Here is a 13,379-nt window from a genome sequence, read left to right on the forward strand (position 1 = left end):
TCTTTTTTATAATTTTTTTTTGTTATGTTTAAGATTAAAATCTGAAACCATTTATAAAGAGAGGAAAAAAATGACTATGCAGAGTAATGTAATATTTATTACTTTTACAAATGTTTTATTAATAAAATAGTGGATTACTAGGTAATTTGCTTGTATTAGATATGGTAGATGTACTCCCAAAAAAAAAGGTGCTATAAATTTGCTTTAACATTTGCATCTGTTGACCATGTTTCATGGGTCATAATCGTGTTGTGCAAATTTTCTACTAGTTTGTAATGTTACTTCATAGTTAGGGTTGTAACTTGTAAATGAATTCAATTCAACATGAAATTTGTGATTGGTAGTAAAATATTTATTCTCTTCTTGACACCTAAATATAACCTCCTATAAATGTGGTGGATATTCTGGAAAAAATTAGTCACTAAATCAGTCACTATATATTTGTATTGTTTCACACATTTTTAATATGTATTTTATATTTTAATATATATTTTATCCGAATGATTGATTTTTGTGTATATATAACATGAAGGATGAAAAAATTAATTGTTGGAAAAATATCCAGAAGGGAATGGATGATGATTGATGAATCACATTCTTAGAAGGCAATTGGAAATGGACTACTTCTTTTAGATGCAAAAACATTCATAGCCATGTCAATTCAATTGCATTTCAACAAAAGGAACTGTAACTGAAAAATAGTAGACTTTAGTTGACTTTGTAATTTTGATACAATTCACTTTTCATTGCTAATACTTTATAGAATCATGAATAACTCTAAAACAACTAGTATCCAAATACAGAAGAATAAGATTATATGAAAAGACCAGAACTAAATCCAAATATTTATTCTATTCCCACTTCAAATGGGATTTTGATGACTCTTTAGAAGCAATTCATTCACACAAAATTATGTGTGAAAAAGAGATAGCAGAACCAAGATTCAAGAGTATTCTTCCTTTCATCTATGTCCTAATCAAACAACTAGCATCCAAATCCTATTACCAGAAAGCCGCCGATTGAACCAAACTAACTCCGGCGCAGAGCATTATGCTCTAACCGGTTTCTGAAGCACAGCAGACAACACAACTTCAGATTTTCCTGATCCACTACTATCAACCTTTTCTCCTACAACCCATTTCAATTTCTTGTAACCAAACTTCTCAATCAACCTTGTCAAAGCTTGTTTCTTCTCTTCATTGGCACAATAGAAGTTGTCAATCCATAACAAACCACCAGCCCTTAAAACTCTATCAATATCAAACATCAAAAACTCCAACTTCTCTATCTTCCCTCCAACACCAACAACATCAATTGCACTTGAAGCATGAATCAGATCAAACACATTGTCATAGAAAGGGAACCTATGATCTAAGCTCAAGTAAAGAGGGAAAAGCCCTCTTGCAGCAATGAACTCACTGAATGGTGCATCAACATTGAGAGTGCTAGTGATCACAGTAACATTCCTCTCAGCCATTCTAGCTGCAAATGTTCCAGAACCACCACCAATATCAAAACCAATTCTAACACCTCCATTACTACTTCCCAAATCCAAAACATCATCAACAAGAAAATCATTCTTACTCTTAACCTTCACAAACCTTTGATTCTCATTACCATTCTTAACCAAATCAAAGCAATCAATGCATTCTTTACTCAACTTTTTCCCTTTCAAACACTCAAAACTCTTGCAATTAAGTCCACTCCAATTAACACTCTTGTTACCACTACTACCAACAACAAAAGGGTTCCAAAGAGAATTGGGAAAAGGGTTAAGTCCTACCTTTGAAACTGTCTTTGAAAAGCACCTTCTTCTTGGTAATGGCTCACACCCTTTCACAATCAGCTTCTGTGCAACACTCCAATCATCATTGCAAGGAGCATTGATCTTGTAGCTCATGTACTGTGACAACAAGTCTGAATTTTCTCACACAAATGGCCAACAGAAGGAACCATCTCAGTGATCCCAGTTCTTGAATCTTTGCCTAGAGGTAGCTGGTGATGCTGCAGGAACATTTTCAACTCATTTGCAATGTTGGGTCTTGAAAGATCAATGCTTTCATAGCCAAGGAGCTCCTTTTCCATCTGGGCAAGTTTCTTCTGAGACAGATTAATCTCTCTCAGTATAATGGAAACTTGTTCTGAGATTATGGATATGTTCTTGTTGTTGTGAAGAATCTGAGTGTGTTTTGGTGAAGAAGTGAAAGCATAAAGAGCAAAAAGATTTGTGGTTATGACGGAGAAGATCATAACTATGTTCACAGCTGAAGAACAGAGTGTTGCTTTTCTGAATCTGGCAGTTCCATCACCAATTTTCAGAGAAACAGAACCCATTTTTTCCTTGTTCGTTTCTTACAGGTGAGAAATCACTGACACCGATGAGTGTGGAGAGTACCAAGTGAAGGTGTGATTCTAAGAGAGTAAGATCCAAAAATGGAACCTATGTCGGTTGGGCATGTTACTAGTTACAAGTACTACTATGTTTTTTTCTTTGTTACTGTTCTGACCGTGTAATAATGTCTGAGATAAGAGAGATCTATAATCAACTTGCCATTTTTATTTTAATAAATATGTATATATAAAGAATCAAACATTTTCAATTTCAGTAGGTAGCATTAGTGGAATCCAATTGTTTTTATTGAAAAAGGTACAGTTGTAACCAAGAAAAAGAGTGATTGTAGTTGTGTGGTTTAGTTTTTAGAATCTTGTTAATTTGTGCTTTAAATATACATTTTAAGAGTACCATAAAAATAAATATTTTATTAAAATTTGTTTATTTTTTTACATTTTCAATTCATATATATATATATATATATATTGTTATTATACCTTCATATCACTATACTACATTGCAAAATGCTTTGGGGAGTGTTATGCGATACAACAGATGAACCAATGCAAGCATGGGACAAGTCAAAACTCAAAAACCTTATTGTCAACCACAATAATAATTAGTGAATGCCTCGGTAAAGAAAATCATATTAACAATTATTAGTAACAGTAACATATATTTCTGTCACATAAAGTTGCTTAGTGATACAATAATAGCAATAAATTGAATTTAAACGTAATGCGGTGCAGCCAAGTTCTTGCAGGATTCAACTTCAACTTTCTGCTTTAAACATGAATTTACCCAAACATAATTTACAGCTTAGACTTTGATTTAGGAACCCATAAAATTTACAACTTAGTAAATATGCCTATATACATCATTTACAGTTAATACAAATTAAGGGTCAAAATTTACACCTGCATCATCATATCAGGACTGAGGGCAAGTTTGCGTCTAAACAGAAATGTAGTGTAAACACTACGCAATACATTGCATTAAGAGGAAGAAGATGAATTGCATATCAAGCACGGCGTTTACTCAAACGCCATGAATTTGGCTCCTGATATCTGTCATAGAGTGGTTCAATCCGCTCTTGACGCTTTCGCTTGCTCATCTTTGTAGGATCTGATACTTTGAAGAATCTTGGGGCCAATTCAACAAGCCATTTAGGATCTATCACTATGACCTCACGCATATATTCCTTAGTAGTCATAACAAGTTCATGGTAGATGACCCAACTAGGTTGTCTCTGGAACAAAGATGAACTTGGATGGATATATACAGGCTGGTTCTCAACAAGGGTTCTGTAGCCTTCCTGGGGATCCTTCCTTGCTGCATGGAAAAAGAATCCTGCAGTGATCGCCTTTCTGATCTTGGTAAAGTTTTTTCCAGCACTTACAACATCCAATTTATACCTGCATATCAGAGATGATGATTCAGATTTCAGAATCTAATTCAATCTGGCCAGCAAAATTATATGCAGAGGACCAATGACAAGATTTATGCTACAATTCACAGCAGAATATGTTAACAAGAAGCCCAATTTCGAAACATTTGGTGTCCTCTAAACATTTCACTATATTACAAAACAGTATATCTGCAGAAACATTGAGAACCTTGGTACAAAATTACAATTAAAAAGAAAACAAACAAACAAGCAAACAAGTAAACAAAGCAGCTAAAATATTTAGTAGCAGTAAATAGATATCTTACTTATCCATGATGGTGAGAAGCTGTTTCCTGACATCCTGTGCTCTCCTCAATGATCGAGATTGAACAAAGTTCTCAAAACACCATGGTCCCGAAAAATTCTTGGCTTTCCAAGCCTCATAAACAGCAAGCAGTGTGAGATGGTCACCTTCAGGCTGGAAAAACTTTGCCCTCTTCTGATCTGCTTGGGCTTGCTTTTCCCTAGGCCTGTAAAAAATATTGCCAGTCTGAATCATGGAAATTATCGTCAATATCTCATCACTACATCCAAGGTCCACACTGGCAAGTAACATCTTAGACAATGGTGGATCCAAGGGAAATTCTGCCATTTTCCTCCCCAATTTGGTTAAAGGCCCTCTTCATCCAATGCTCCAAGACTATAGAGCTGTTCCATGGCTGAAATAATAGCTTGGGATGATGGTGGATCCATAAAATCAAAGGACAGAAGATCATTTATTCCCATAGCTTTCATGTTGAGAGTAGTCATTGCAAGATTTATCCTTTGAATCTCAGGAATCGTGGTGGGAGGCATCTCATTCCTATATGCGCTCTCAGTATATAGGCGATAGCATTTTCCAGGTCCAGTACGCCCTGCACGTCCTGCTCTTTGTTTGGCTGAAGCTTGTGATATCGGAGTTATCACCAATGAATCAAGTCCTTGTTTTGGGTTATAAACATTTTGCTTTGCAAACCCAGGATCAATAACGTAAAATATCCCATCAATAGTCAAAGAAGCCTCAGCAATGTTAGTTGCCACAACCACTTTCCTTTTCCCGGGAGGAGCAGGGTCAAATATCCTAGACTGCATTTCACTAGGAAGGGCACTATAAACAGGTAATATTATCAGTTCTGGAACATTCTTACCTAATCCCTTCATTCTTTCGTAGAGAGATTGACAAGCAAAATCAATCTCCTCTTGGCCAGTCAAGAAGAGAAGAATGTCTCCTTCAGGTTCAGTCAAGTGGATCTGTAGGACAGTGATTAAAGCTGCATCTAAGTAATCACTTTCTGGCTGCTTACTATAAAGAATCTCCACAGGGAAAGTTCTCCCGGGTATTGTAAAGATGTTACAGTTAAAGAAATATCCTGAGAACTTCTCTGCATCCAGAGTGGCAGATGTGACAATCAATCGCAACTCAGGTCTACACTGCACTAGCTGCTTAAGCAGTCCAAAAAGAACATCAGTATTAATGGTCCTTTCATGGGCTTCATCAAGCATTATGACAGAATACCGTGACAGATTCTCATCAGCCAGTATTTCCCTAAGAAGCATACCTTCGGTCATGTACTTGATTACAGTATCTGGTCCCGTAGAATCTTCAAACCGAATGGCATAACCAACTTCTTCTCCCAATCGACATCCAAACTCTTCTGCCACTCTCTTTGCAACTGACGTTGCAGCCACCCTACGAGGTTGAGTGCATCCAATTTTACCTCTTGTGGTGTAACCTGCTTCAGCAAGATACTGTGTGATCTGAGTAGTTTTGCCTGAGCCTGTTTCACCAATTACCACCAACACCTGATTATCATGGACAGCCTGAATCAATTCTTTTTTTAACTTGTAAATTGGGAGACTCTGCCTCTGTTCTTGAATAGAAAGCTTTGACCTTTGCCCAAAAGTAATGGTCTTCCCATAAGCATCCTTCTTCCATTCTGGCATATCATAGGCTGACAAACCAACACCCCTAAGCTCCTGAGCAAGATGCCTTTCACCAGACTCTGGCATAGGGTCTTCCCAAGGACGATTGAGATCCTTTGGAATAGAATCAAGCATGGTGCGCTGCTGCTGTTCTCGTACTTCTCTACGCTCCTTTATAAGTGCAGACTGGAGGGCAGCAGCACGACCAAGAGAACCCTCTGGATTTTTGAAAATCTTGACAGGAGATGTATCCATTTTATGCCTGCTCTGCCCTTGCAAAAATGCGGTTCATCCTCATTCACTCAATCTCAAGCTCCTCCTCAGCACCTTCCTCCTCGTACATCAGCCCATCCTCCTCCTCGTCATAAGTTGGGTACTCTGAAACACTCAAAACACCTGAAGCAATCAACTGCTTTGCCTCCCATCTCTCAGGAGAGCTCATCCTCTTCAAAGGCCTCCGTGATTTACCCATATCATCCTCCTCCACAATCCCGATACCTGACAGACCCGTCCTTGCAACTGCCCCATCCTTTAAATCCTGAATCCGAAATGTGTCCTCATCACTTTTCTTCAACGGAAGATCTTTGCCAGTATGCTGATCAACATCCCTCATTGACAGACTCAACTTGTGACCAGAAACAGATATTACCTTCACATAAACCTCCTGATCCCGCTTCACCACATCCTTCGCATTACTAATCCTCTTAGTTGCAATCTGCGAAACATGCACCAGTCCTTCCTTCCCTCTATCGTCATCCAACTGAACAAAGCAACCCGTATCCATCACCCTTGAAACCCTCCCTTTATAAATCTTATACAACTCAACTTCACCACCCCCACCATGTATCGGTTCCCTCCAACCTTTCCTCTCAACACCACAGCCACCACCATCATCTTCTTTGCCATAACCATCATTTTCATCTTCATACCCATTTAACCTCCACCTCTCATATCTATCCTTATCATTATCCTACCACTATCACTATTAATCTCTCTATCCCTTCCCCTTCTCCTAGAATCCTTCTTTCATCATCATAATCTCTATCTCTATCTCTATCTCTATCTCTATCCATATCTATATCTATATTTCTATTCCTATCTCTATCACTATACCTTTCATCTCTATCATATTTATCATACCTGTCCCTTCTGCCAATTCTTTCCCTTCTACCTCTGTCTGTTTCTCTGTCCCATCTTCACCGTTTATCTCTCTGTCTCTGTCACACCTTGTTCTCTTTGGCTTCAGCTTAATCTCCTTCTGCAGCTCCTTAACCCTGTCCCTATCATCCGCAATAGCCAGTGCCTGAACTTCCCTTGAACACCACCGTCCAGCTTCGAACCCTTACTGTCGCTGTTGCCGGAACCCTTCTTCGGAGGGAGAATAGCGTGGATTATCTTGAGAAGTGTCCGGACAAAATAATCGGGCAATTCGGCACCGTTCTCCTTCAGTTTCGCATCGAATTCTTCGAAGTTCTCGGAAGATCGACCCAACTCGGTGATGAACTCAGCAAGTACCTTATCAGCGTTTCCGGTGTGAGACTCCATTTCTGTGCAAACCTTCGAAACGAGAGACAAGTACTCGAGCTTCTTCAACAAATCCTGTGAACTCTCCACCGCCATGCTTTGATTAAGAACCGAAGCTCGAACGATGAATTCGGAGTTAGCGTAGATTCGTGGTGTTATGTAAATGAAAATTTGGGGTAAAAGCGAGCATCTTTCAGATCAGAGGAACCGTAATTGGGATCAAACAAAAGAAGAAAGAAACAAAAACCCTAACAGAAATTGTGTAAGGTATTAACCCAGAAACTTTTAAATTTTAATACGAAGATGACGGTTAAACATTATCCTAATCTTAAGGTGGTTATTCTTTTAAGCTAATTGTTATTATAATTTTTTTTAAAGTCAACGTCTTAGAAAGATTTTTAAATAATTGCCTTCAGTTTATATATATTTATTTTAGTTGACAGATTCGTTGAGAGATTAATTAATATTTATTATTAATTAGAATAATAAAATATTGATAATATTATTCATATACTAATATTTTTATATTCGTGTGACTATCAAAATTAATTATTTTTTTATTATTTTTTTAGTTATTAAATTAAAAAATATACATATAATAAACTTATAAATATTATTCTAAATATATAACAAATTAAAATATAAAAACAACAAAAAATATATAATAAAGATAATTTTATTTATTAAATCATAAGAAATAATATTATTTAATTATTAATCTATGATACTTACATCAAGGTGATGTAAGAACCATAAACTCTTAAGGTACTAAACTACCAAACATAAAAAAATCCTAATTAAAATTTATTTCTTCTTTGCATAATAGTTGAATGGGCTAGCACAAACAGCTTCAACTGCAAATCTATTTGTTCAACCTTGCAACCAGTGGATCCCAAAATTCTCTCAGAAACATGAACAGAACACTTAGATTTGCCAAGACATTTCTCCTTCAAGTGTTGCAAAGTATTAGAAGCTTCACATTGAGATTTAGTAAATGATCCACATTGACCTTGTGGTTGACCGAAGCTTACAAATTTAAATTCGGAGATGACTTGATTTTCATGGCAGCTAAGTTCCAAAGTGTTGCCTTCATAAGCATTCGCACAGATATTTCCAATTGTCACCGTCGCAAATTTTATGTTAAATGGGTGTCCTCCCATCTCTTCAAACAAAACTAACTCATTCTCGTCTTCCTCGTTAAGGAATGATCTTGGAATATGATACCTACAAATTAAATTAATTAAACAATCTTGCATGGTCAAAATAAAAAATATTAAAAAATTAAATTAATTAAAAATAATTAATTACCATTGTTGAGTAGGCTTTCCACAACCGGTAGCACATTTGCTAGAAGTATATGCACCACGGAAATCACAAGTTGTAGAACAACCATTATCATCAGCAAGATAAGTTGGCCAATACCTACCAATGTTGTTGCCATTAACCCAAGCTTGACCCTTTCCTAAACCACTCAAATCCACCGCTACTGGATCATTTCCAATTGGACTATTGAATTTTGTCTGAAATAAAATGTATCATTAGTTAAATAATAAGATATAAAAGAAATTAACAAGTAATTAAGTGTGTAAATAATGATTACCTTGTACCAAGTGAAAATCCTATCTGTTGGGAGACCTGTTTTGAGCCAACCAAGACTGTTCTTCTCATAATGTTTGGCATTTTCACCATGCAATCCAATTTTGTAGTTCCACACATTGTTTGTGATGTTCTTCACCACCTCATCACCACTTTCATCATGTGTTACCAAGTGAATTGGACCACCAACACCCACTTCCACATTGTCAAAGTATGCACCATAGTTCTATACACATAAAGAGATTAATTAATTAATTAATTATTGTTAATATAAGAATAACATTATTATTAAGTATTAAGTCTATTATTTTCAACCAAAACCGCTAAAAAATGAACAATTCTTTTAGTTTATCGATTAACTGTTGTTCGACAATTTTTTATTGGTTTTTTATTAAGCATTTTTGACTTATCGAACCAACTAGTGATTATTTTTGTTAATCTAATTGACGATGGTCCGGTTCGATTTTCAAAACATGATATTAACAATGTAATTAACTTACTGGTAAGCCAACTGTGGCACTAAGGAGAGAAATCTCATTGGTCCCAGCCTTCAATGTGACATTGGTTTCAAAAGAGAATTGGTATTGTCCATTTTTAGCATATTGGGAACCTGATAATGTGAGACATTCACAGATTAATTAATTAAAGAATGATTAGTGTGACAATAATAACAATAATTAAATAATTAATTAATGAAAATTACCTGCATGTTTTCCATTAACAAATGCATGAAGTACGTGACCATTGGTATTGATTCTGACTGAACATCCTTCTTAGTCCACATATTATCATCAACATTAACACTGAGGAATAAAAGATTTGTTAAACAAAATCATTAACACTAAGTATAGCAAATTAGCAACCATATATATATATAATAAAGAGAAAATATTATTAATTACCTGGTAATGTACCACAAGTAATCAGAGGTACATTTGTGACAAGCTTTTGATCCAAAAGTTGAGGAGCACTTAGGGCAACATTACAAGAATTTTTCCATTTTTCATTTGTTCAAAAGGTTCATGTCTCCATTGCCATTTCAAATTATAAGATTCATCATCATTGTCTGCAGCTTCATTCTCCTTCATCACCATTACGGATGTTTGAACATTGACTGAACATATTTATAATAACTAATTAAAAAATAGTTCTTTTAATTGTTAATCAAATAGAGTGAATCCCCTCACCCTGACAATTACTCGAAAGGATAACGAGATCAAGAAAAAACACCAATCCGATATCTGATCTTTTTTTTGGGCAAAAAAAATAACATTAACTTTATTGTCAGGGTCGATTGGATCTTTTTTTGTCAGGATCTTATTGTTTTTTGAGGTAATTGTCAGGAGCTATTTGAGTTTTTCTCAAAATAATAATGATAATGATATTAATTAATATTACCTTGGCAGTGCTATAAGCTTCATTAGAGCAATCTGGAAGAATAGACACAGACCAAGCTGGAACATTATATTGATTGTTCTGGAAATTAATTGAAGCATCATATGAATTATTTGCATTGCAAGGAAGCAAGCTGATTTTCCACCATGGCTATAAATTGTGGCCTGTCATAATCAAATCAAAATTAATTAATTAATGTAACTTTAAAAAAAATATTATCTAACAAAAATAATAAAAATTAAAACTTACCGTGACCATGTTACCATATTCAACATCCTCCTGTGACCATTAACAAGAACATCCTCAATTGATTTCAGAACCTCATGAAGTTTCTTAAGATGTCCCCACTTAGGTTGATTCAAATTACCTAAAGAAACAAATATAAAAAAAAATAACCTCTTTTGATCAAGTTTGCACTACATGATACTTGAACCCAAGACCTCTTGATTAAAAAAGAAGCATATGCCACTTGAGCTAAAGTTTATTGCAATAATTTTTTATATGCTTACCATATTCATCCAAAGGAGCATCATAGTCATATGAAGTAGTGATATATGGGCCTCCTGAAGTTCTTCCAAAATTGGTACCTCCATGGTACTGTAAACAATAAATACATGATAAATTGATTAAATTAAAGCATTAATCAAGATTAAAAAAAACAATTAATAATAATAATTACCATATAGTAGTTTTGGTATGTTCCACCATATTGGAAAAACCTTCCACAGCAAAAGCAACATCCTCTGCAGTTCTATGTGGAATTTGTCCTCCCCAGTTCTTAAACCTAATAATTTAATTTCCCAAATTAATTGACCTAACACAAAATTATGAACGAAAATACCAAATAAAAAAAAATAAATCAAGAAATTATTGTTACCAGCCAGTCCAATTCTCAGTCCACATCTTAGGCTTGTTTTGGCTATTAGGATAAAATTGGTCACAGTAAAAACCGTTGCAAGAGTTAAGCTGTGTATTAGGGCACAAAAAAAAAAACAATGAACTAATTAGCAACAATTATAAAAATTTTAAAACAACATAATAATAAAATAAATTGTTATATTTAAACGATAAAAATGAAAATTTATGTAATTTACCATTGGATCTGGAGCATTATCTTGTTGGCACATAACCCATGGAATACCAACTTGATAAGATTGAGCCAAGTTTGCACACCAATTAACATATTTTTTTCCATCATCACCATAAGAACTCATAATATTTCCATACTCATTTTCGATCTGTTAATTAGCACATAATAAAAAACAAAAATTATTATTTTTATTATTATGTGAATCATAAGAACTAAAATTAAATAAATTAATAAAAATTAAGAAAGGGAAAAAAAACCTGAGCAAGAATAATAGGTCCTCCTTGTGATGCAAAAAGCTTCTCTGGTTCATCATGTCCACAATCAAGGTTGTGAAGTTTTTCATCTCATGCTGCAAAAATAATTAAACAAAAATTAGATTATAGAAGTCAAATTTATACTTCATTAAATAAAATAAATTATAATATGAGGCACCTCGAATTGAGCATTGTTCGTCCTAAATTCAATGCCAGGAATGTTGTGCAACCACACTGGGAATCCACTGATGAGAGATTTTAAAAAAAAAATTAAAAAGAAAATCGATCATATATTCAAAATAATAAATATATTATGCTTAATTGTGTAAAATTAATATATAAATAATTTTACCCATAATTCCATTCTGCACAAACATATGGACCAATACGAAGCATGGCTTTAAGACCTTCATTTTGGACTGTTTTAATAACCTCACTAAATCCAGATTCCCAGTAAAGTCATACTACAAAACAAAATAGAATATATTTAGCATTAAGAAAATATAATTTCAAAACCAAAATATTTAAAAAAATATTTTATTTCGAAAAATTATAAAATATAATACTGACGATAATGAGGTTCATGAGGTTCAAAAACATAGGTTCAAAACATCAAGTCCACCTTCTTGGCTTTCTTGATCAGTGATGGCACACAAAAATAAAACATTTAAATAAAATAAAATTATATACATAAATATAAAAAAAACAAAAAAAAAAAAAATTAATATAAATTAATGTTTTATTTCATTTTATTGTATACCATAAAATAATTAAAGAAGTTTTTTTTAAAAAAAACAAAGAGCTCAACACGGTAAACAGAGCAGCAAACAGAAATAAAAAAATTTAAGAAGAAAAAACAGGAAGTTATTTGATAATTGATTATGATTATGCATTATACCTCAGCAGTACTACGTGGATAATGAATTGACCGAAAATAGGATTTTCTCTTCCATTGAAAGTAATGCTCTTCCATCATAAGAAACATCATGGCTTCAATTGTGAAGCTCATCAAAGCCATCATAGAAATAGAAATGCAGCATAGAAGCCATTCTTATTCCCATCTGTTATGACTGATGAGTAAGTAACTAAGATTAAAGCTGAAGTGTGAGTACAAGTGTTGAAGAACCTATATTTTATAGTTTGAATATTTGTTGAAAAATTTGGAATCAAATTTGAAATAGAATGGATAAGAGAGAAAAAAAAAACAGATCAGATAAGATTCAGCATACAGATTAAGTTAATCTTTTGTGTTTGTCAATTAACATTTTTAGCCGGATCGAACACGATTAAGCTACAATTTTAATTTTTAAAAAAAAAACTTTAATACTAACTGATCATTCATTAAATCATCCCATATTTTAAAAAATACCACAATAGATCACAATTAGAAAAACAACATTGTTAATCCAATATTAAAAATAAAAAAGTGCCATAGTCGTTTACCAAGCATGTTATAATTTTTAAACATTATATTTAAAACTATTTTTATAAAGTCAGAACTATACTTAAATTTAACTTTAATCAGTTGATCAAACTCGTTAAAATGTAATCGGATTTCATGGAATCCAAGTTAAATTCGAAATTTTATGTTCACCTGTAGAACCTGGATTCTAGCTTGATCTCAACACCAACATCCTTGTTCTAACACTTTAGATATTTGATGTGACTCGTCCAATTATATTAATTTTCATTTTTTTTATTTGCATTAAAAAAATCCTTCTCCTATCTTATCCAATCCAATATTTAAGCCATTTTTAAACCCTGTTCTTTCAACTGTGTGACCTTTTTTTTTTTGTGTCAAAGGGAATTCAACCAATAGTTGAAAAATTCCTATACACA

General features: G+C 33.9%; 3 protein-coding genes and 1 pseudogene across 3 annotated transcripts in view; 1 reads left to right on the plus strand and 3 right to left on the minus strand.

The window, feature by feature from the left end:
* Window positions 1-686: 686 nt before the first annotated feature.
* LOC112754318 (probable methyltransferase At1g29790) lies at window positions 687-2,525 on the minus strand (annotated as a pseudogene).
* Window positions 2,526-3,128: 603 nt separating this feature from the next.
* Window positions 3,129-6,646, minus strand: LOC112754319 (probable pre-mRNA-splicing factor ATP-dependent RNA helicase DEAH5). The gene is given in 4 exon segments (XM_029293562.2): window positions 3,129-3,747; window positions 4,046-4,394; window positions 4,397-5,967; window positions 5,969-6,646. Coding segments are annotated over 4 exon segments (2,811 nt in total). The 5' UTR covers window positions 6,466-6,646; the 3' UTR covers window positions 3,129-3,353.
* A 277-nt stretch (window positions 6,647-6,923) lies between these two features.
* LOC140179803 (beta-galactosidase-like) lies at window positions 6,924-11,410 on the minus strand. The gene is made up of 12 exons (XM_072219572.1): window positions 11,291-11,410; window positions 11,074-11,162; window positions 10,902-10,980; window positions 10,706-10,793; window positions 10,460-10,563; window positions 10,200-10,360; window positions 9,505-9,604; window positions 9,302-9,349; window positions 8,806-9,027; window positions 8,514-8,725; window positions 8,052-8,429; window positions 6,924-7,395 (listed from the first exon to the last, which is right to left on the minus strand). The coding sequence occupies exons 1-12, from the start codon at window positions 11,408-11,410 to the stop codon at window positions 6,924-6,926; spliced, it is 2,073 nt and encodes a 690-aa protein (XP_072075673.1).
* Window positions 11,411-11,934: 524 nt separating this feature from the next.
* The window catches only part of LOC112754458 (auxin response factor 5), a 3,425-nt gene continuing 1,980 nt past the window's right edge, over window positions 11,935-13,379 (plus strand). Inside the window, exon 1 of the mRNA XM_025802115.2 lies at window positions 11,935-11,961. Coding sequence (XP_025657900.1) covers window positions 11,935-11,961 — 27 coding nt within the window. The remainder of the gene's footprint in view (window positions 11,962-13,379) is intronic.

This window comes from Arachis hypogaea, chromosome 16 (assembly GCF_003086295.3).
Source record: "Arachis hypogaea cultivar Tifrunner chromosome 16, arahy.Tifrunner.gnm2.J5K5, whole genome shotgun sequence".
NCBI classification, from domain to species: domain Eukaryota; kingdom Viridiplantae; phylum Streptophyta; class Magnoliopsida; order Fabales; family Fabaceae; genus Arachis; species Arachis hypogaea.